The sequence below is a fragment of the Oncorhynchus gorbuscha genome, unplaced genomic scaffold (genome assembly GCF_021184085.1).
Source record: "Oncorhynchus gorbuscha isolate QuinsamMale2020 ecotype Even-year unplaced genomic scaffold, OgorEven_v1.0 Un_scaffold_607, whole genome shotgun sequence".
NCBI lineage: Eukaryota > Metazoa > Chordata > Actinopteri > Salmoniformes > Salmonidae > Oncorhynchus > Oncorhynchus gorbuscha.
Window position 1 is genome coordinate 331,224 of NW_025745734.1, and position 21,880 is coordinate 353,103.

Genomic DNA, 21,880 nt, shown 5'->3' on the forward strand with positions numbered 1-21,880 from the left:
CTGGGAGTGTTAGTATAGTGGTAGTATATTGGGAGTGTTAGTATAATGGGAGTGGTAGTATAATGATAGTATAGTGGGAGTGGAAGTATAGTGGTAATATAGTGGTAGTATACTGGGAGTGGTAGTATAATGATAGTAGAGTGGTAGTATAGTGGGAGTGGTAGTATAGTGGGAGTGGTAGTATACTGGGAGTGGTAGTATAATGATAGTATAGTGTGAGTGGTAGTATAGTGGGAGTGGTAGTATAATGATAGTATACTGGGAGTGGTAGTATAGTGGGAGTGGTAGTATAGTGGTAGTATACTGGGAGTGGTAGTATAGTGGTAGTATACTGGGAGTGGTAGTATAATGATAGTATACTGGGAGTGGTAGTATAGTGTTTTAGATTTGCTAACTTCAAATTAATGACTCGGGACGTCGGTTTTGATAAGATAACTTCTTTTAGTAAGAATACTTGTTTACGTTACATTTAACAACAATGGGTTTGGTACAGAGCAATGCAGGTAAGATGCTGTCAAAGTCAACTACAATCACCCGCACCTGCACCTAATTGGCGCGTTATCACTCATTCCTCTCGCAAGGCATTCTGGGACTTGCAGTCAAAAAGCAGAATTCAACACAACCCAGAACAATTACATATGCAAATAAATCTAAAGAATTATCTCAAATATCTCAGCTCAAAGAATGAACTTAAACATTAACTCAAACACATTAAAGTTACAACATAGTGGGAGTGGTAGTATAGTGGGAGTGGGAGTATAGTGGGAGTGGTAGTATAATGATAGTATAGTGGGAGTGGGGGTATAGTGGGAGTGGGAGTATAGTGGGAGTGGTAGTATAATGATAGTATAGTGGGAGTGGGGGTATAGTGGGAGTGGGAGTATAGTGGGAGTGGTAGTATAATGATAGTATAGTGGGAGTGGGGGTATAGTGGGAGTGTTAGTATAGTGGGAGTGGGGGTATAGTGGGAGTGGGAGTATAGTGGGAGTGGTAGTATAATGATAATATAATGGGAGTGTGTATAGTGGGAGTGGGAGTATAGTGGGAGTGGGAGTATAGTGGGAGTGGTAGTATAATGATAGTATAGTGGGAGTGGGGGTATAGTGGGAGTGTTAGTATAGTGGGAGTGGGGGTATAGTGGGAGTGGGGGTATAGTGGGAGTGGGAGTATAGTGGGAGTGGGGGTATAGTGGGGGTATAGTGGTAATATACTGGGAGTGTTAGTATAGTGGGAGTGGTAATATACTGGGAGTGGTAGTATAATGATAGTATAGTGTTAGTATACTGGGAGTGGTAGTAGAGTGGGAGTGGTAGTATAGTGGTCGTATACTGGGAGTGGTAGTATAATGATAGTATAGTGGGAGTGGTAGTATAATGATAGTATAGTGGGAGTGGTAGTATAGTGGTAATATCATCTTTATTCTCTTTTAATGGAGAGGTGTTGTTAATTTACAGCTTCAGGATGCATGGCCTCATTTCACATCTACAGTGATGTGCAATGTTTGGTTTCAGCTCCACAGCTGAATGTGACTGCACCGCAGCTGAATGTGACTGCACCGCAGCTGAATGTGACTGCACCGCAGCTGAATGTGACTGCACCGCAGCTGAATGTGACTGCACCGCAGCTGAATGTGACGGCTCCGCAGCTGAATGTGACGGCACCGCAGCTGAATGTGACTGCACCGCAGCTGAATGTGACTGCACCGCAGCTGAATGTGACTGCACCGCAGCTGAACGTGACGGCTCCGCAGCTGAACGTGACGGCTCCGCAGCTGAATGTGATGTGAACGTGACGGCTCCGCAGCTGAGCGTGATGTGAACGTGACGGCTCCGCAGCTGAGCGTGACGGCTCCGCAGCTGAGCGTGACGGCTCCGCAGCTGAGCGTGACGGCTCCGCAGCTGAGCGTGACGGCTCCGCAGCTGAGCGTGACGGCTCCGCAGCTGAGCGTGACGGCTCCGCAGCTGAGCTGAGCGTGACGGCTCCGCAGCTGAGCTGAGCGTGACGGCTCCGCAGCTGAGCTGAGCGTGACGGCTCCGCAGCTGAGCGTGACGGCTCCGCAGCTGAGCGTGACGGCTCCGCAGCTGAATGTGATGTGAATGCGACGGCTCCGCAGCTGAACGTGACGGCTCCGCAGCTGGGCGTGACGGCTCCGCAGCTGAGCGTGACGGCTCCGCAGCTGAGCGTGACGGCTCCGCAGCTGAGCGTGACGGCTCCGCAGCTGAGCGTGACGGCTCCGCAGCTGAGCGTGACGGCTCCGCAGCTGAGCGTGACGGCTCCGCAGCTGAATATGGGTCGTAGAAGAGTCGACTTGAGTAACTGGGATATGTGTTTGTTTTTCCCTACTAAACAACATAGGCCTAGTTGAATGTACTGTCTGTAAGTCACTCTGGATAAGAGTGTCTGATTAACACTTTCGCCTACTCTGAATGAACATAAAGGCAAGCGTTAAGAGACCTATAGCCTAGTCTATAGGATCTATTAGAGGACGGAGCGAATCATGGCAGTGAAGGTTTCCTACTGAGACTGGTGGTGCATCTGTCAGCCATTACCCCAGCACGACTTTGACTTGTGTACCGTGTGTGTGTGTGTGTGTGTGTGTGTGTGTGTGTTTGTGTGACTTGCCTAGTTAAATAAAGGTCAAATTAAAATAAATAATAATAATTCACCATTCTGCACACACAGGCCGCAGGACCTCAGATGGGAAGATGGGGCGAAGGTACTAGGGTGTGTTTTGGTGCAGATAACACGTACACCGTGTGTGTATCTAGCTAGTGTTGTCCATGGACAACATTGGGCCCCCTAGAATTACATAAAGAACATTTAATTGAATAAGATCTCTGTTGGACCCACCCAAAGTGAACGTGTTTTTTATGAGGGGTCACAGGTCAGATCTAGTGTAAATCTGGGGCAACACCTCAGTGGGAGAGCTTTGAAGACATTCACGGGGTGCTTCTGCTTTATGAGAATAAGTCAGTGTGACCTCAGGCGGATACCAGGGTGTGTTTTGGTACACACACACAAAACACGTTGCTACTTGCTTTGCTCGTTAACTTGAACATGGAAAAGGCTTGACTATGTGATCTAAAGACCCTCAAACTGCACTTAGCTTATCTATTGATTTAGATATGCCAGCGAGGCGAACACCATACGCAGATACACTCTGAATCGGGTCGTTTAGGGCAGGGCTGGAACAAAAGCCTGCCCACACACTAGTGGCACTCCTGTAGTTTTGAAGAGCCCTTCCCCTAAAGGCTGTGGTTGCTTGTCTGTGTTCCAAATGGCCTATAGGCTGAGCCCTATGGGCCCTGGTCAAAAGTAGTGCACAATATACTGAATAGAGTGCCATTTGGGATATAACCTTTGACCCTTGGGGCCACATGCTGCCAGTGTTTCTCTTCTTGGCCACGGGGGGGCAGCACTTTCCCATAGCCCAGACTAGGCAGAGGCAAGGCAGGCACTAGGTAGGCAGGCAGGCACAGCTGGTGAGTGGCAGACACTGGGTGGTTTTATGGGGCATCTCCCCACTCCCACATGGCATGGCAGTAGGGAGGCTGTTTGAAGTTGGGCCTGGTTCACCTCAGGGTGTGGAGGGAGAGATGGAGGAAGGGAGAGAGAGCGATGGAGCGAGGGAGGTGGTCCATTGTTTGGCAGCACTGCAGAGCCAAGCCAAGCGTCTGGAGCACAGCATGGGAAAGCACAGTGTGTGTGGAGTGTTGTCTGGTACTCTGGGCAATATGGTGGCTGCAGTAAGGAAGAGTCTGCGTAGTTAAAGTAGAATCAGATCAGAAGACTTATGAGAAAGCCAGTGCCATGGAAGACTTCATTAAATACGTTGTATAGCCTAGATTAGACCAGCCTTCTTTGTTGTGAGTTTTTAATAAAAAGCTAATTTATCTAGTTTGTTGATGAGATGTGACAGAGGGGTTTGGATACGAGGTGGTTTGTGGACGATCTCCAGCGGTGCTTAGCTTGAGGACGACGACTAGTCTAGACAGCGCCCATGACATCATTTGTTAAACATCATCACACTCGCTAGCAACTGTTGTTTTGGTGAGAGTGACACACAACCACTCCTGCCCCTCTTGACCACATGCAATTGTTAGGAAGACTGTGCAGTGGCACCTTTGTGTGTGTCATATCTGCTGTTATATGATTAGGCTAACCTCTCTCTCCACTTCTCTCTCCCCTTCTCTCTCCCACTTCTCTCTCCACCTCTCTCTCCACCTCTCTCTCCACCTCTCTCTCCACCTCTCTCTCCACCTCTCTCTCCACCTCTCTCTCCACCTCTCTCTCCCCTCTCTCTCCACCTCTCTCTCCACCTCTCTCTCCCCTTCTCTCTCCCCTTCTCTCTCCCCTCTCTCTCCACCTCTCTCTCCCCTTCTCTCTCCACCTCTCTCTCCCCTTCTCTCTCCACCTCTCTCTCCCCTTCTCTCTCCCCTTCTCTCTCCACCTCTCTCTCCACCTCTCTCTCCACCTCTCTCTCCCCTTCTCTCTCCCCTTCTCTCTCCCCTTCTCTCTCCACCTCTCTCTCCACCTCTCTCTCTCCACCTCTCGCTCTCCACCTCTCGCTCTCCACCTCTCCACCTCGCTCTCCACCTCTCGCTCTCCCACCTCTCGCTCGCTCTCCACCTCTCTCGCCTCGCTCTCCACCTCTCGCTCCACCTCTCCACCTCTCGCTCTCTCTCCACCTCTCTCCACCTCGCTCTCCACCTCTCGCTCTCTCCACCTCTCTCTCGCTCTCCTCTCCACCTCTCTCCACTCTCCACCTCTCTCTCGCTTCTCCACCTCTCGCTCTCTCCACCTCTCTCGCTCTCCACCTCTCTCCTCGCTCTCCACCTCTCGCTCGCTCTCCACCTCTCGCTCGCTCTCCACCTCTCGCTCGCTCTCCACCTCTCGCTCGCTCTCCACCTCTCGCTCGCTCTCCACCTCTCGCTCGCTCTCCACCTCTCGCTCTCTCTCCACCTCCACCTCTCGCTCTCCACCTCTCGCTCTCTCCACCTCTCGCTCCTCTCGCTCTCCACCTCTCGCTCTCTCTCCACCTCTCTCTCTCCACCTCTCGCTCGCTCTCCACCTCTCTCTCGCTCTCCACCTCTCGCTCCACCTCTCTCCACCTCTCGCTCTCTCCACCTCTCGCTCGCTCTCCACCTCTCGCTCTCTCCACCTCTCTCTCGCTCTCCACCTCTCTCTCGCTCTCCACCTCTCTCTCGCTCTCCACCTCTCTCTCCTCCACCTCTCTCTCCACTCTCTCTCCACCTCTCTCTCGCTCTCCACCTCTCTCTCTCCCACCTCTCTCTCGCTCTCCACCTCTCTCTCGCTCTCCACCTCTCTCTCGCTCTCCACCTCTCTCTCTCTCCACCTCTCTCTCGCTCTCCACCTCTCTCTCGCTCCCACCTCTCTCTCGCTCTCCACCTCTCTCTCGCTCTCCACCTCTCTCTCGCTCTCCACCTCTCTCTCCACTCTCCACCTCTCTCTCGCTCTCCACCTCTCTCTCCTCTCTCCACCTCTCTCTCTCGCTCTCCACCTCTCTCTCGCTCTCCACCTCTCTCTCTCTCCACCTCTCTCTCGCTCTCCACCTCTCTCTCCACCTCTCGCTCTCCACCTCTCTCTCTCCACCTCCACCTCTCTCTCACTCTCCACCTCTCTCTCGCTCTCCACCTCTCTCTCGCTCTCCACCTCTCTCTCCACCTCTCGCTCTCCACCTCTCGCTCTCCACCTCTCGCTCTCCACCTCTCGCTCTCCACCTCTCGCTCTCCACCTCTCGCTCCACCTCTCTCTCTCCACCTCTCTCTCCACCTCTCTCTCCACCTCTCTCTCTCCACCTCTCGCTCTCCACCTCTCTCTCTCCACCTCTCTCTCTCCACCTCTCTCTCTCTCTCTCTCTCTCTCCACCTCTCTCTCTCCACCTCTCTCTCTCCACCTCTCTCTCCACCTCTCTCTCTCTCCACCTCTCTCTCCACCTCTCTCCACCTCTCTCTCCACCTCTCTCTCTCCACCTCTCTCTCTCTCTCTCTCCACTGTCTCTCTCTCTCTCTCTCCACCTCTCTCTCTCTCTCTCTCCACCTCTCTCTCTCTCTCTCTCCACCTCTCTCTCTCTCTCTCTCCCCTCTCTCTCTCTCTCTCTCACCTCTCTCTCCACTCTCTCTCCACCTCTCTCTCTCCACCTCTCTCTCCACCTCTGTCTCCCCTTCTCTCTCTCTCTCGTCAGACACAGATCCTCGTCAGTTGGAGAAGCAGGAGCAGCAGCAGCCCACCTATGTTGCCCTCAGCTACATCAACAGGTGAACAGGCTACTAGCCTAACCCTAACCTATACTTAACCCTAACCTATACTTAACCCTAACCTATACTTAACCCTAACCTATACTTAACCCTAACCTATACTTAACCCTAACCTATACTTAACCCTAACCTATACTTAACCCTAACCTATACTTAACCCTAACCTATACTTAACCCTAACCTATACTTAACCCTAACCTATACTTAACCCTAACCTATACTTAACCCTAACCTATACCTAACCTATACTTAACCCTAACCTATACTTAACCCTAACCCTAACCTAACCTATACTTAACCCTAACCTATACTTAACCCTAACCTATACTTAACCCTAACCTATACTTAACCCTAACCTATACTTAACCCTAACCTATACTTAACCCTAACCTATACTTAACCCTAACCTATACTTAACCCTAACCTATACTTAACCCTAACCTATACTTAACCCTAACCTATACTTAACCCTAACCTATACTTAACCCTAACCTATACTTAACCCGAACCTATACTTAACCCTAACCTATACTTAACCCTAACCTATACTTAACCCTAACCTATACTTAACCCTAACCTATACTTAACCCTAACCTATACTTAACCCTAACCTATACTTAACAAAAAATATGAATACAACAATTTCAAAGATTTTGCTGAGTTACAGTTCATTAAAGAAAATCAGTCCATTTAAATAAATAAATTAGGCCCTAATCTATGGATTTTACCTGACTGGGCAGGGGCGCAGCCATGGGTAGACCCACCCACTTGGGAGCCATACCCAGCCAATCAGAATGAGTTTTCCCCCACAAAGGGCTTTATTACAGACAGAAATACTCCTGAAGACTATTTGTTACCAATCAGACCTTGAACCATGTCTCAAAGGATCATGGTTCTGAAATCCCTAATGAACGGTATTCTTATGGTTCAGTTTAAACTCTCCTAACTCTGGCCAGAAAAGGCATGAATGACCAAATGTCATTAGTAAATAGATGAAACAGTTACTTATGTCAGTATGACCGTGTGGAGGTTTGTGTTTGAGGTCTAAGTCCATGCAACAGTAGAGGTAAGAACATGCCTTCAGCTCACTCAACAGCTAGCCTGAAATGTCACCAATGGTGCTATCCAATAGGATCATTTTCTATAGCACAACTGGTTGGCGCGTTGTCAAGAAGGGCAGCCACGTGTGTTTGTGATCAGAATACCTCTGGTTGGAGCCCAGTAAGGGGACCGGGACAATGGAGGAAGAAAAGCTTTTAGCAGTGAGCTGATGTCGTTTCGTAGGGCCATGAACTTCAGCTTCCAAGGGAATCTGGTCCGTGTGTGTGTCTCTCTTAGTTCCACTAGTAACTTCCATCTAGCAGCAGTCAGCCTCATCTGGTGGATAAGTCAGTTTAATTGTGTTAGCGTTGGGTAATAGGATGTTATATAGCCCTGGGTTCTACATTACTAGACCAAGATGACATCTCAATCTCATCCCAGTTCTCCATTCAATCACCATATCAAAGAGGTTTAAAGGGCTGAGGCACTCTGAGGCAGCAGTGTAACAGTTTAATAAAGGGGCTGGCTACCGCTGTCTGTCTCCCTGTCTTTAGACACACATCTGATGTGGTTTCACATTTCATCTGTTCATTTCACTTCTGCTTTAACAGTGTCTGTGTGAACAGTTCCTTTTTATGACTTATGTTTACAGAATACTTTACAATGTAACCATGTTTGGTCAGAGATATAGGCCTTCTGTTAAACATGAAGTTTGGTTAGAGATATAGGCCTTCTGTTAAACATTTAGTTTGGTCAGAGATATAGGCCTTCTGTTAAACATGAAGTTTGGTCAGAGATATAGGCCTTCTGTTAAACATGAAGTTTGGTTAGAGATATAGGCCTTCTGTTAAACATTTAGTTTGGTCAGAGATATAGGCCTTCTGTTAAACATTTAGTTTGGTCAGAGATATAGGCCTTCTGTTAAACATTTAGTTTGGTCAGAGATATAGGCCTTCTGTTAAACATTTAGTTTGGTCAGAGATATAGGCCTTCTGTTAAACATTTAGTTTGGTCAGAGATATAGGCCTTCTGTTAAACATTTAGTTTGGTCAGAGATATAGGCCTTCTGTTAAACATTTAGTTTGGTCAGAGAAACATTTAGTTTGGTCAGAGATATAGGCCTTCTGTTAAACATGAAGTTTGGTCAGAGATATAGGCCTTCTGTTAAACATGAAGTTTGGTCAGAGATATAGGCCTTCTGTTAAACATGAAGTTTGGTCAGAGATATAGGCCTACTGTTAAACATGAAGTTTGGTCAGAGATATAGGCCTTCTGTTAAACGTGGGAGTGGTTTCAATGAATGATAGACTCAGCATATGTTTTTGCACAGTTACTTCAGCGATATGAGTTTGTAACGGAGGAGGTTCTGTGAACAACCACGCTGGCATGATGAGACTAACCTTGCCTAAGATCCGACTTATGTTAACTCCCTGAGCTAATAGCTAGGCTTTAGCTCAGCAGGCTAGCACAGCCTTGTGGCGCGCAAACCAAGTCGGTCATATATGATGTGTGGTTGTGTGTCCTCATCCCTCTCTCTCTGGCCCCTCCCTTGCCCAGGTTTATGACAGAGGCAGCGCGTCGGGAGCAGCCTGAGAGGCTGACGAGGAAGGTGCACCCCAAGCTGTCTCAGTCTCTGACAGGCAGTCTGCCTCGTAGCAGTGACGTCTCCACTCCTCCCAGACGCAGCAGTGGGAACCTCACCCCTCCCGTCACACCCTCCTCCTCCTTCCGTAGCAGCACTCCTACAGGTAGGTTACCGGGACAACAGAGAACAGCACCGTCATCTAGGAGGCAGGCGTCAGTACTTTATGTAATATGGATGATGTCACTTCCTTGTCCCATATTTTAGTTTGTATCAGGAAATGCCTCTTAAGTTTCAGGAGAAGACATGGAGGTAGTTCAGGGAAGATGGGTGCTGTAATGTCTCACAGCAGGGTCCTTAGAGAAGCATAGAGGGTTGACTCTCACAGTCAGTTGGTATAGTCATACACAGGGAAGGTACAGGGCTTATTTCATCAGAATCTCATCATTTTAAGTTGCCATGGTATTTGCTTACTTGTGTTCTTTGTTTGTGTCTTTCCCATGTTGCCACTTAGTAAGATATGCTGGGTTTTTCTCCCCTAGTTGCTGCTCCTTGTCTCTTTGGTTCTTGTGGTTGTGGAGCCAAATCTTATTTTGCATTGCCTTAACCCTGGGACCTTGTGAAACGGGCTAAATTCTTTCCCACAAAACAGCATTTTTTTTTCAGTCTCTCCACAAACTTGGGCTCAGTAATAAGGCAACAGTAGAACCCTGTGGGAACCCTACAGCCAGAACACATGTGGAAGGCTTGAGTCTGAATCTGTCTCGGCACATCAGCCGGTCCAAAACCCTTGAGGCTAGGATGCCCATGCCAGTCATAGGATATGTCCCGAATGGCAGTCTATTATAGTGCACTATGGGCCTTATGGGCCCTGGTCAAAACTAATGCACTATATAGGGAATAAGGTGCCATTTGGGACTCAGCCTTAGTCATTAACTGTGCTTGAATCAGAGCAGAGTACTGGAGTTGCTGAAATAGGAGTATTACTCTAATTATTTATGGACGGCAGTAGGCACGTTTTATGACAAATCGTATTGTGATGGGTGTTGTGTGTGTGTGTGTTTCTCCCCTCCAGGCAGTGAGTATGATGAAGAGGAGGTGGACTATGAGGAGTCGGACAGTGGTGAGTCCTGGACCACAGAGAGTGCCATCAGCTCCGAGTCTATCCTCAGCTCCATGTGTATGAACGGAGGAGAGGAGAAACCCTTCGCCTGCCCTGTGCCTGGCTGCAAGAAGAGATACAAGGTGGGCCAACCGCACTCAGTCCGTTAATCAATACCATGTGTAAATGCTCTGACATGTGATCAGATGATTGCAACCAGATAATACAAGACTCATGTTATTACCGAGTGTAAATGGGGTCTCATATCCTCTCCCTTGCACTGCCCCATGAATAGAGCCAGGGGTATTCCATGTGACATGTCCAGGAAAAACCTCACAGCTTTTAACTAGAGCCCTGAGTTAAACTAAGAGCCAGAGTGTTTATTCATCAGGTCATGTGGTCAGGAACGTATCCGGTCTCTACCTACCTGTCTGTGGATATTGGCTAGATACATACTCTATGCTTTCTGTTCGAGTGTCTCCTTCTCATAAGACTCCAGATGAAAACCATCCAAGATGTTGGTTTGGTCCGAAACAGACCAAGGCTCTGCATGCAGATAAAGCAACACAGCACAACGCCTCTCCCATATTTGACCTAGATAGTCTGTGTGTATCTACTGATATGTAGGCCACGTGTGCCTTTTGGAAATTGATGTAGTTCTGTCCTTGAGCTGTTCTTGTCTATTCATGTTCTGTGTTATGTCATGTTTCATGTTGGACCCCAGGAAGAGTAGCTGCTGCTATGTGAGGTCTATATAACATCCCAGTTCAAACACCGCCATCGTGTTCCTGCTGTTGACAAAACAGGGTGTTGCAGCATGTCAACATCTTGACATACATCCACGTCCACTGCAGTGATTTAGGGAGTTATTCCAGGATGTACCATCTGGGTTGGATGTGTGTCTGGGATAAATGGTGCTCAGCTTGAGACAATGGCATTGTTGATGTGAATGACAGGATTATGGCTGATGACGCAGTTAGTAGACTCTAGACCATGTGCCACACTCATTCCACGGAGGGCCACGTGTCAAACTCATTCCACGGAGGGCCACGTGTCAAACTCATTCCACGGAGGGCCACGTGTCAAACTCATTCCACGGAGGGCCACGTGTCAAACTCATTCCACGGAGGGCCACGTGCCAAACTCATTCCACGGAGGGCCACGTGCCACACTCATTCCACGGAGGGCCACGTGCCACACTCATTCCACGGAGGGCCACGTGCCACACTCATTCCACGGAGGACCACGTGCCACACTCATTCCACGGAGGGCCACGTGCCACACTCATTCCACGGAGGGCCACGTGCCACACTCATTCCACGGAGGGCCACGTGCCACACTCATTCCACGGAGGGCCACGTGCCACACTCATTCCACGGAGGGCCACGTGCCACACTCATTCCACGGAGGGCCGAGTGTCTGCGGGTGTTCCCTACACCCCTGTACTCCCCTCACCTGATTGTCTAGGTCTTATTTGAAAGGAAAAACATTAAACTTGCAGACATCGTGCTGTACAAGAAACATGATATATAGTTAGTAGTAGACTCTAGGCTGTACAAGAAACATGATATATAGTTAGTAGTAGACTCTAGGCTGTACAAGAAACATGATATATAGTTAGTAGTAGACTAGGCTGTACAAGAAACATGATATATAGTTAGTAGTAGACTAGGCTGTACAAGAAACATGATATATAGTTAGTAGTAGACTAGGCTGTACAAGAAACATGATATATAGTTAGTAGTAGACTAGGCTGTACAAGAAACATGATATATAGTTAGTAGTAGACTAGGCTGTACAAGAAACATGATATATAGTTAGTAGTAGACTAGGCTGTACAAGAAACATGATAGATAGTTAGTAGTAGACTAGGCTGTACAAGAAACATGATATATAGTTAGTAGTAGACTAGGCTGTACAAGAAACATGATAGATAGTTAGTAGTAGACTAGGCTGTACAAGAAACATGATATATAGTTAGTAGTAGACTAGGCTGTACAAGAAACATGATAGATAGTTAGTAGTAGACTAGGCTGTACAAGAAACATGATATATAGTTAGTAGTAGACTAGGCTGTACAAGAAACATGATATATAGTTAGTAGTAGACTAGGCTGTACAAGAAACATGATAGATAGTTAGTAGTAGACTAGGCTGTACAAGAAACATGATATATACTGGCTCCTTGCTGGCTCCTTGATGTCCCCAGTCCACCTGACTGTGCTGCTGCTCCAGTTTCAACTGTTCTGCCTTATTATTATTTGACCATGCTGGTCATTTATGAACATTTGAACATCTTGGTCATGTTCTGTTATAATCTCCACCTGGCACAGCCAGAAGAGGACTGGCCACCCCACATAGCCCGGTTCCTCTCTAGGTTTCTTCCTAGGTTTTGGCCTTTCTAGGGAGTTTTTCCTAGCCACCGTGCTTTTACACCTGCATTGTTTGCTGTTTGGGGTTTTAGGCTGGGTTTCTGTACAGCACTTTGAGATATCAGCTGATGTACGAAGGGCTATATAAATACATTTGATTTGATTTGATATAGTTAGTAGTAGACTCTAGGCTGTACAAGAAACATGATATATAGTTAGTAGTAGACTAGGCTGTACAAGAAACATGATAGTTAGTAGTAGACTAGGCTGTACATGAAACATGATATATAGTTAGTAGTAGACTAGGCTGTACAAGAAACATGATATATAGTTAGTAGTAGACTCTAGGCTGTACAAGAAACATGATATATAGTTAGTAGTAGACTAGGCTGTACAAGAAACATGATATATAGTTAGTAGTAGACTCTAGGCTGTACAAGAAACATGATATATAGTTAGTAGTAGACTAGGCTGTACAAGAAACATGATATATAGTTAGTAGTAGACTAGGCTGTACAAGAAACATGATATATAGTTAGTAGTAGACTAGGCTGTACAAGAAACATGATATATAGTTAGTAGTAGACTCTAGGCTGTACAAGAAACATGATATATAGTTAGTAGTAGACTCTAGGCTGTACAAGAAACATGATATATAGTTAGTAGTAGACTAGGCTGTACAAGAAACATGATATATAGTTAGTAGTAGACTCTAGGCTGTACAAGAAACATGATATATAGTTAGTAGTAGACTAGGCTGTACAAGAAACATGATATATAGTTAGTAGTAGACTAGGCTGTACAAGAAACATGATATATAGTTAGTAGTAGACTAGGCTGTACAAGAAACATGATATATAGTTAGTAGTAGACTCTAGGCTGTACAAGAAACATGATATATAGTTAGTAGTAGACTCTAGGCTGTACAAGAAACATGATATATAGTTAGTAGTAGACTCTAGGCTGTACAAGAAACATGATATATAGTTAGTAGTAGACTAGGCTGTACAAGAAACATGATATATAGTTAGTAGTAGACTAGGCTGTACAAGAAACATGATATATAGTTAGTAGTAGACTAGGCTGTACAAGAAACATGATATATAGTTAGTAGTAGACTAGGCTGTACAAGAAACATGATATATAGTTAGTAGTAGACTAGGCTGTACAAGAAACATGATATATAGTTAGTAGTAGACTAGGCTGTACAAGAAACATGATATATAGTTAGTAGTAGACTAGGCTGTACAAGAAACATGATATATAGTTAGTAGTAGACTAGGCTGTACAAGAAACATGATATATAGTTAGTAGTAGACTCTAGGCTGTACAAGAAACATGATATATAGTTAGTAGTAGACTAGGCTGTACAAGAAACATGATATATAGTTAGTAGTAGACTAGGCTGTACAAGAAACATGATATATAGTTAGTAGTAGACTCTAGGCTGTACAAGAAACATGATATATAGTTAGTAGTAGACTAGGCTGTACAAGAAACATGATATATAGTTAGTAGTAGACTAGGCTGTACAAGAAACATGATATATAGTTAGTAGTAGACTAGGCTGTACAAGAAACATGATATATAGTTAGTAGTAGACTAGGCTGTACAAGAAACATGATATATAGTTAGTAGTAGACTAGGCTGACTAGACATTCATATACAGCATCTTGACTGTGTCCAGCTCACTGATAATCACTACATTCATATACAGCATCTTGACTGTGTCCAGCTCACTGATAATCACTACATTCATATACAGCATATTGACTGTGTCCAGCTCACTGATAATCACTACATTAATATACAGCATATTGATTGTGTCCAGCTCACTGATAATCACTACATTCATATACAGCATCTTGACTGTGTCCAGCTCACTGATAATCACTACATTAATATACAGCATATTGATTGTGTCCAGCTCACTGATAATCACTACATTAATATACAGCATATTGATTGTGTCCAGCTCACTGATAATCACTACATTCATATACAGCATATTGATTGTGTCCAGCTCACTGATAATCACTACATTCATATACAGCATATTGATTGTGTCCAGCTCACTGATAATCACTACATTCATATACAGCATATTGATTGTGTCCAGCTCACTGATAATCACTACATTCATATACAGCATATTGACTGTGTCCAGCTCACTGATAATCACTACATTAATATACAGCATCTTGACTGTGTCCAGCTCACTGATAATCACTACATTAATATACAGCATCGTGACTGTGTCCAGCTCACTGATAATCACTACATTCATATACAGCATATTGATTGTGTCCAGCTCACTGATAATCACTACATTCATATACAGCATATTGACTGTGTCCAGCTCACTGATAATCACTACATTCATATACAGCATATTGACTGTGTCCAGCTCACTGATAATCACTACATTAATATACAGCATATTGACTGTGTCCAGCTCACTGATAATCACTACATTCATATACAGCATATTGACTGTGTCCAGCTCACTGATAATCACCCAAGTGAAGGCTAGAGTATAAAAAAATATTGGACAATTGTTTTGCACATTTTTACAATGAGGAAAAATATTTTCAGTGCAGCCCCCGGAGAGCGTTGAAGACCGAATGCGGCCCCAGGGGCTAAATGAAATTGACAGGCCTGCTCTAGGCTGTACAGGAAGCACGCAGAGATGAAGGACGTTGAGTTAGATCAGCTGACAGAAGACATCTGGACAAATATTCTTGAATCCTTTGCGAGATGTCGAAATGATGAAGTATATTTTTTTTCTATTCTCACTAGGCTGTTCAGTAAACATGCAAAGAGCTGTGTAGAGCGCTGAGTCAGGTTTAGTTGACTGAAGACATCTCTAGGTGAATCTAGGGTACTGTAGTGTGGTGAGAGACTCATGACTGTTATAGGAGACTGATCCAGTGTTCTCCAAATCCAGTCAAAGACCCTGATTGGTTGAATATTTGAATCAGATGTGTGTGAATCAGGGCTAGATCATAGGGCCCTGTACACACCCAGTAGCACCCCAGGACTGGAGTTGGTGAACACTGGACTAATTCAAACGTAGCTTACTCTGCCCTCTTCCACTCTGTACTGTCCCCTCCCCCTCATTCAGAATGTGAACGGGATCAAGTACCACGCCAAGAACGGCCACCGGACCCAGATCCACATCCGCAAGCCCTTCAAGTGCCGCTGTGGGAAGAGCTACAAGACGTCCCAGGGCCTGAGGCACCACACCATCAACTTCCACCCGCCAGTCTCCACCCACATCCACCCGCCAGTCTCTACCCACATCCACAAGATGCAGCAGTAGCACCGTCCCCACAGATAGAATCCCTTGAACATCATTCTGTGATAGTGATTCTGTTTCTATGGACCCAGTACACTACTCTTTTATTGCATGCTTTAAAATGACCTTATTTGTGTGTGTGTGTGTGTGTGTGTGTGTGTGTGTGTGTGTGTGTGTGTGTGTGTGTGTGTGTGTGTGTGTGTGTGTGTGTGTGTGTGTGTGTGTGTGTGTGTGTGTGTGTATATGTGTGTGTATATGTGTGTGTATATGTGTGTGTATATGTGTGTGTATATGTGTGTGTATATGTGTGTGTATATTTTAAACATTTGTTTGGAATGTATTTTCTTCACAGCTGTATACTTTTTCACATTTCAGCGATCATGTCTTTTTGATAACGTTTTTGGCACATAGGGCTTGATGTTAAGATGATGCGTTTGGAAGAGAGCGTATTGCCACGTTCAAAACACCTCGGAACTCTCCCACTTCAGTGCAGGGATCTTTTATTTTTGTGGGAATTCCGGACGGTCAACCAACTCGGCAACTCTGGCATCTTTCTAGAGCTCTGACTTTCTGACCTGAAAATCACTGACGTCATGATTTGACCTGTTTTTTCCCCGCGAGTTTCCAATTGTCTTGACAGCACCATGAGTCAAGGTTCACAGCCAGGCTTCTGGGCTATTTGCCAGAACAAAACATGGTGGAACATTTACATACAGATATGTTGTGTAGATTGAAACTCAATGAATTTGACTTGAGTGTTCAGGTAATGCTGTGTTTGAAAAGAGGCATGAGAGTGATGAGGCCCGGGGAGAAAGCAAGCATCACCACCACACCATCACAAAACCTCCGTGTTTGTCAAAGATGAAGATATATTCCTGAAGGATGTATAAACTTTCGTAATCAGGTGTAAAATAGGAAGCTCTTATATTTTTCTTGCCGTGTTCTGTTCTGAAAGTGTATTTTTATGATTCACTTTGCCAGGATTTTCACTTGTTTTGTGTTTTTAGAACTAAAAGACTCGGGTGACAATTCACCACAATCCTGCCCGTGTGTTCTGATAGGATGTGTCCCAAATGGCTCCCTATATAGTGCACTACTTTTGACTAGAGCCATGTGGGTCCTGGTCAAACAAAAGTAGTGCACTATATAAGGAGCCATTTGGGAAACAAAGTATTTTAGAGTCAGCTGTTATGCTGTTCACTGGAATCTTGGGATTGGGTGTCACAGCCGTCCCAGTTATCCAGAACCCTTCCGTTCTAGGGTGCTGAGCAGTTATCCTCTTCGCCAAAGCCGTGTGAAGCATTTAAGCACTTTGTAGTAACCAGTTGCCAACAACTCTGCTGCTACACACATCAACCTGACATGTAGCAGTCACAGGAACTAGAGAGAGCCAGACTGGAAGTACTCAAACCTTTCCAAGGAGTTTTACATTTGTTCAGATCTCCAGTGTTTCCCAGGGTGAGATTATGTATCTGGTTGCCTTGAATTGTAGACCACAAGAGTTCCAATCCAGTAAGTATCTGTGTATAGCTTCATAGTGACTCTTCAGGAATGGCTAACTTGAGTTACAGTAGACATTCTTGTCAAAATAAAACATGGCCAGATCTCAATTCTGGTCTATTGCTCCTCTTTTGTCCCTCTAGCCTCTATGTAGTTTAATAAAAGGTACTGTCATACTGAGCAAGGGGCTAATCAACAACCCAATCAAAACATCACAGAAATCAATGTCCTTATGGAACTACACGTTAAGGGTGCGTCCCAAATGGTAGCCTATTCCCTCTATAGTCCATATGGCTCTGGTCAAAAGTAGTGCATTAAATAGGGAATAGGGTGCCATTTGGAATGCATTATGTAGATGGTCATTGACAGTATTATAATGCCAGTACATATGGAGGGAAGTATTTGATATTGTGTATAGTAAATGTATTGTCTCAAGTGCATTAAATTATATTTTCATATGTTCCTGGAGAATGATGACCCTTACTGTGTGTGTGTGTATCCTATATATTTATTTTACCCGTATTTAACTAGGCAAGTCCGTTAAAGAACAAATTCTTATTTACAATGACGGCCTACCGGAGAACAGTGTGTTAATTGCCTTGTTCAGAGGCAGAAGGACAGATTTTTACCTTGTCAGCTGGAGGATTCCATCTGGCAACCTTTTGGTTACTGGCTCTAACCACTAGGCTACCTGCCACCCCTATAAACTAAGGCAACAGCAGAGGTTGTTTTGTAACTGACTGATGTATGAGTGTAGCTGTGATTACAATACAACTGCCTCTGTGCTCCTGGACATTTCTGCACCATTACAGATGTTTTACATTAAAACATGGAGACCCAGGTCTGTTTTACAAAGGAGCCCTGACTGACTATGTACGTGTACAAGGCATGGAAGTAAGTGGCTATATTATAGGCTGATACTCTATATTGTTCCAAACAGACTTTATTAGTTAAGATGTCATTACATGGGACTCAAAGAAATCAAAGGTTTTCTATAATCGTGAAATAACAGAATCCTGGCATGCATGTTAATCAGTAGCGAAAGGTGAAACATGACTACTTTATTCAGACAACCAAACCAATGGACTAAATCATGAGAATCAACTGACACTAAAATATAACAGCTCTTTCTAACCAGACATACACATACTGAAAAAGATTACGACGCCGTCGGCTCTTAAAAGATTATTCTACAATAGATTTAAAGATAATATAATAATCAGGTTTAGAAGCAAATGATTTGTCCCGTCTGTCTGCATATAGTGCACCGAGGTGGCTGCTTTCTAAACATCATGAATACCTGAATTTGACTATGAAGCTCGGGGGAAAGCATTTGGGTTGGAACAGTTGAAATGCATGTTTGATGTAGCTTACTTTCCCTGACTTCACATAGTCTAGTAGTGTCTGGGACTGATCACGTGGTCAGTCCCTGACTTCATATAGTCTAGTAGTGTCTGGGACTGATCACGTGGTCAGTCCCTGACTTCACATAGTCTAGTAGTGTCTGGGACTGATCACGTGGTCAGTCCCTGACTTCACATAGTCTAGTAGTGTCTGGGACTGATCACGTGGTCAGTCCCTGACTTCACATAGTCTAGTAGTGTCTGGGACTGATCACGTGGTCAGTCCCTGACTTCACATAGTCTAGTAGTGTCTGGGACTGGTCACGTGGTCAGTCCCTGACTTCATATAGTCTAGTAGTGTCTGGGACTGATCACGTGGTCAGTCCCTGACTTCACATAGTCTAGTAGTGTCTGGGACTGATCACGTGGTCAGTCCCTGACTTCACATAGTCTAGTAGTGTCTGGGACTGATCACGTGGTCAGTCCCTGACTTCACATAGTCTAGTAGTGTCTGGGACTGATCACGTGGTCAGTCCCTGACTTCACATAGTCTAGTAGTGTCTGGGACTGATCACGTGGTCAGTCCCTGACTTCACATAGTCTAGTAGTGTCTGGGACTGATCACGTGGTCAGAGATGATCACAGCCATAACATCTCACTAATACAATCAGAGGAATAACAAATAAAATGGGACACTTCATGTTAAAGAAGCGATTATTAAAGACTGATTCACACAGATATATGCAGCCCTGGTCTGTTATACATCAAATCAGAGCACCAATCACACTGCCGAATAAGAAGATCGTTTCCCTAGTTAATAAAAGACGCTCATCAAAACGTCACCGGTCCTAAAAGTGAATCAGAATGAGATCGTCACACCTGTTACATGTGGCAGGGGGAAAGAGCAAGGCAGTTTCATTTCAGTGGCGACTGACAGAAAATGAAGGTTGTAGCGAGGATGAGGTTTTTAGTCAAAGTTGAGCACGTTGGCGGAGTCAAAGTGGGTGAGCACGTGGTTCTCAAAGACCTTCTGGTCACAGTCGAGGGGGAACTGCTCGCTGCACATGGGGCACACCTTCCAGTGGCTCTCTACATGCTCCACAAACTTACTCTGGTCGTAGTTGGGCGGGAAGATCAACTCACACAGTGGACAGCGCATGTGGACGTTCGCACTGCACAGAGGAGAGATGGAGAGAGAGAATGGAGTGAGGAAGGAGAAGGAAGAGATGGGGAAAGAAACAAAGTAAGGTTAGGGAGAGACAGAGAGGGCAACAGGGAGAGATGGAGAGAGAAGGTATTGAGAGGGCAACAGAGAGAAGGTATTGAGGGCAACAGGGAGAGATGGAGAGAGGGCAACAGAGAGAGAAGGTATTGAGGGCAACAGGGAGAGATGGAGAGAGGGCAACAGAGAGAGAAGGTATTGAGGGCAACAGGGAGAGATGGAGAGAGGGCAACAGAGAGAGAAGGTATTGAGAGGGCAACAGAGAGAGAAGGTATTGAGGGCAACAGGGAGAGATGGAGAGAGGGCAACAGAGAGAGAAGGTATTGAGGGCAACAGGGAGAGATGGAGAGAGGGCAACAGAGAGAGAAGGTATTGAGGGCAACAGGGAGAGATGGAGAGAGGGCAACAGAGAGAGAAGGTATTGAGGGCAACAGGGAGAGATGGAGAGAGGGCAACAGAGAGAGAAGGTATTGAGGGCAACAGGGAGAGATGGAGAGAGGGCAACAGAGAGAGAAGGTATTGAGAGGGCAACAGAGAGAGAAGGTATTGAGGGCAACAGGGAGAGATGGAGAGAGGGCAACAGAGAGAGAAGGTATTGAGGGCAACAGGGAGAGATGGAGAGAGGGCAACAGAGAGAGAAGGTATTGAGAGGGCAACAGAGAGAGAAGGTATTGAGAGGGCAACAGGGAGAGATGGAGAGAGGGCAACAGAGAGAGAAGGTATTGAGAGGGCAACAGAGAGAGAAGGTATTGAGGGCAACAGTGAGAGATGGAGAGAGGGCAACAGGGAGAGATGGAGAGAGGGCAACAGAGAGAGAAGGTATTGAGAGGGCAACAGGGAGAGATGGAGAGAGGGCAACAGAGAGAGAAGGTATTGAGAGGGCAACAGAGAGAGAAGGTATTGAGAGGGCAACAGAGAGAGAAGGTATTGAGAGGGCAACAGAGAGAGAAGGTATTGGGAGGGCAACAGAGAGATAAGGTATTGAGAGGGCAACAGAGAGAGAAGGTATTGAGAGAGCAACAGGGAGAGAGAAGGTATTGAGAGAGCAACAGGGAGAGAAGGTATTGAGAGGGCAACAGGGAGAGAAGGTATTGAGAGGGCAACAGAGAGAGAAGGTATTGAGAGAGCAACAGGGAGAGAAGGTATTGAGAGGGCAACAGGGAGAGAAGGTATTGAGAGAGTGGCAAAGAGAAGGTATTGAGAGTGACAGAGAGAAGGTATTGAGAGGGCAACAGAGAGAGAAGGTATTGAGAGGGCAACAGGGAGAGAAGGTATTGAGAGGGCAACAGAGAGAGAAGGTATTGAGAGGGCAACAGGGAGAGAAGGTATTGAGGGCAACAGGGAGAGAAGGTATTGGGAGGGCAACAGAGAGAGAAGGTATTGAGAGGGCAACAGAGAGAGAAGGTATTGAGAGGGCAACAGGGAGAGAAGGTATTGAGAGGGCAACAGAGAGAGAAGGTATTGAGAGGGCAACAGAGAGAGAAGGTATTGAGAGGGCAACAGAGAGAGAAGGTATTGAGGGCAACAGGGAGAGAAGGTATTGAGAGGGCAACAGGGAGGGAAGGTATTGAGAGAGTGGCAAAGAGAAGGTATTGAGAGAGCAACAGGGAGAGAGGGTATTGAGAGAGCAACAGAGAGAGAAGGTATTGAGGGCAACAGGGAGAGATGGAGAGAGGGGAAACAGAGAGAGAAGGTATTGAGAGGGCAACAGGGAGAGAAGGTATTGAGGGCAACAGGGAGAGATGGAGAGAGGGGAAACAGAGAGAGAAGGTATTGAGAGGGCAACAGGGAGAGAAGGTATTGAGAGAGCAACAGGGAGGGAAGGTATTGAGAGAGCAACAGGGAGGGAAGGTATTGAGAGAGCAACAGAGAGAGAAGGTATTGAGAGAGCAACAGGGAGAGAAGGTATTGAGAGGGCAACAGGGAGAGAAGGTATTGAGAGAGTGGCAAAGAGAAGGTATTGAGAGAGCAACAGGGAGAGAGGGTATTGAGAGAGCAACAGAGAGAGAAGGTATTGAGAGAGCAACCAGGAGAGAAGATATTGAGTGAGCAACAGAGAGAGATGGAGAGCAACAGGGAGAGAAGGTATTGAGAGAGCGACAGAGAGAGATGGTATTGAGAGAGCAACAGACAGAAGGTTTTG

General features: G+C 45.8%; 2 protein-coding genes across 5 annotated transcripts in view; one reads left to right on the top strand and one right to left on the bottom strand.

Moving 5' to 3' along the window:
• The window catches only part of LOC124019484 (juxtaposed with another zinc finger protein 1-like), a 48,747-nt gene extending 31,107 nt beyond the window's left edge, over positions 1-17,640 (top strand). Inside the window, exons 2-5 of the mRNA XM_046334835.1 lie at positions 6,206-6,278; positions 8,877-9,067; positions 9,977-10,146; positions 15,499-17,640. Coding sequence (XP_046190791.1) covers positions 6,206-6,278; positions 8,877-9,067; positions 9,977-10,146; positions 15,499-15,696 — 632 coding nt within the window. The 3' untranslated portion in view covers positions 15,697-17,640. The remainder of the gene's footprint in view (positions 1-6,205; positions 6,279-8,876; positions 9,068-9,976; positions 10,147-15,498) is intronic.
• A 457-nt stretch (positions 17,641-18,097) lies between these two features.
• Positions 18,098-21,880, bottom strand: part of tax1bp1b (Tax1 (human T-cell leukemia virus type I) binding protein 1b) — a 31,761-nt gene continuing 27,978 nt past the window's right edge. For all 4 annotated transcript variants that reach the window (XM_046334819.1, XM_046334822.1, XM_046334821.1 and 1 more), the window contains one exon: positions 18,098-19,687. In XM_046334819.1, coding sequence (XP_046190775.1) covers positions 19,483-19,687 — 205 coding nt within the window. In that variant the 3' untranslated portion in view covers positions 18,098-19,482. The remainder of the gene's footprint in view (positions 19,688-21,880) is intronic.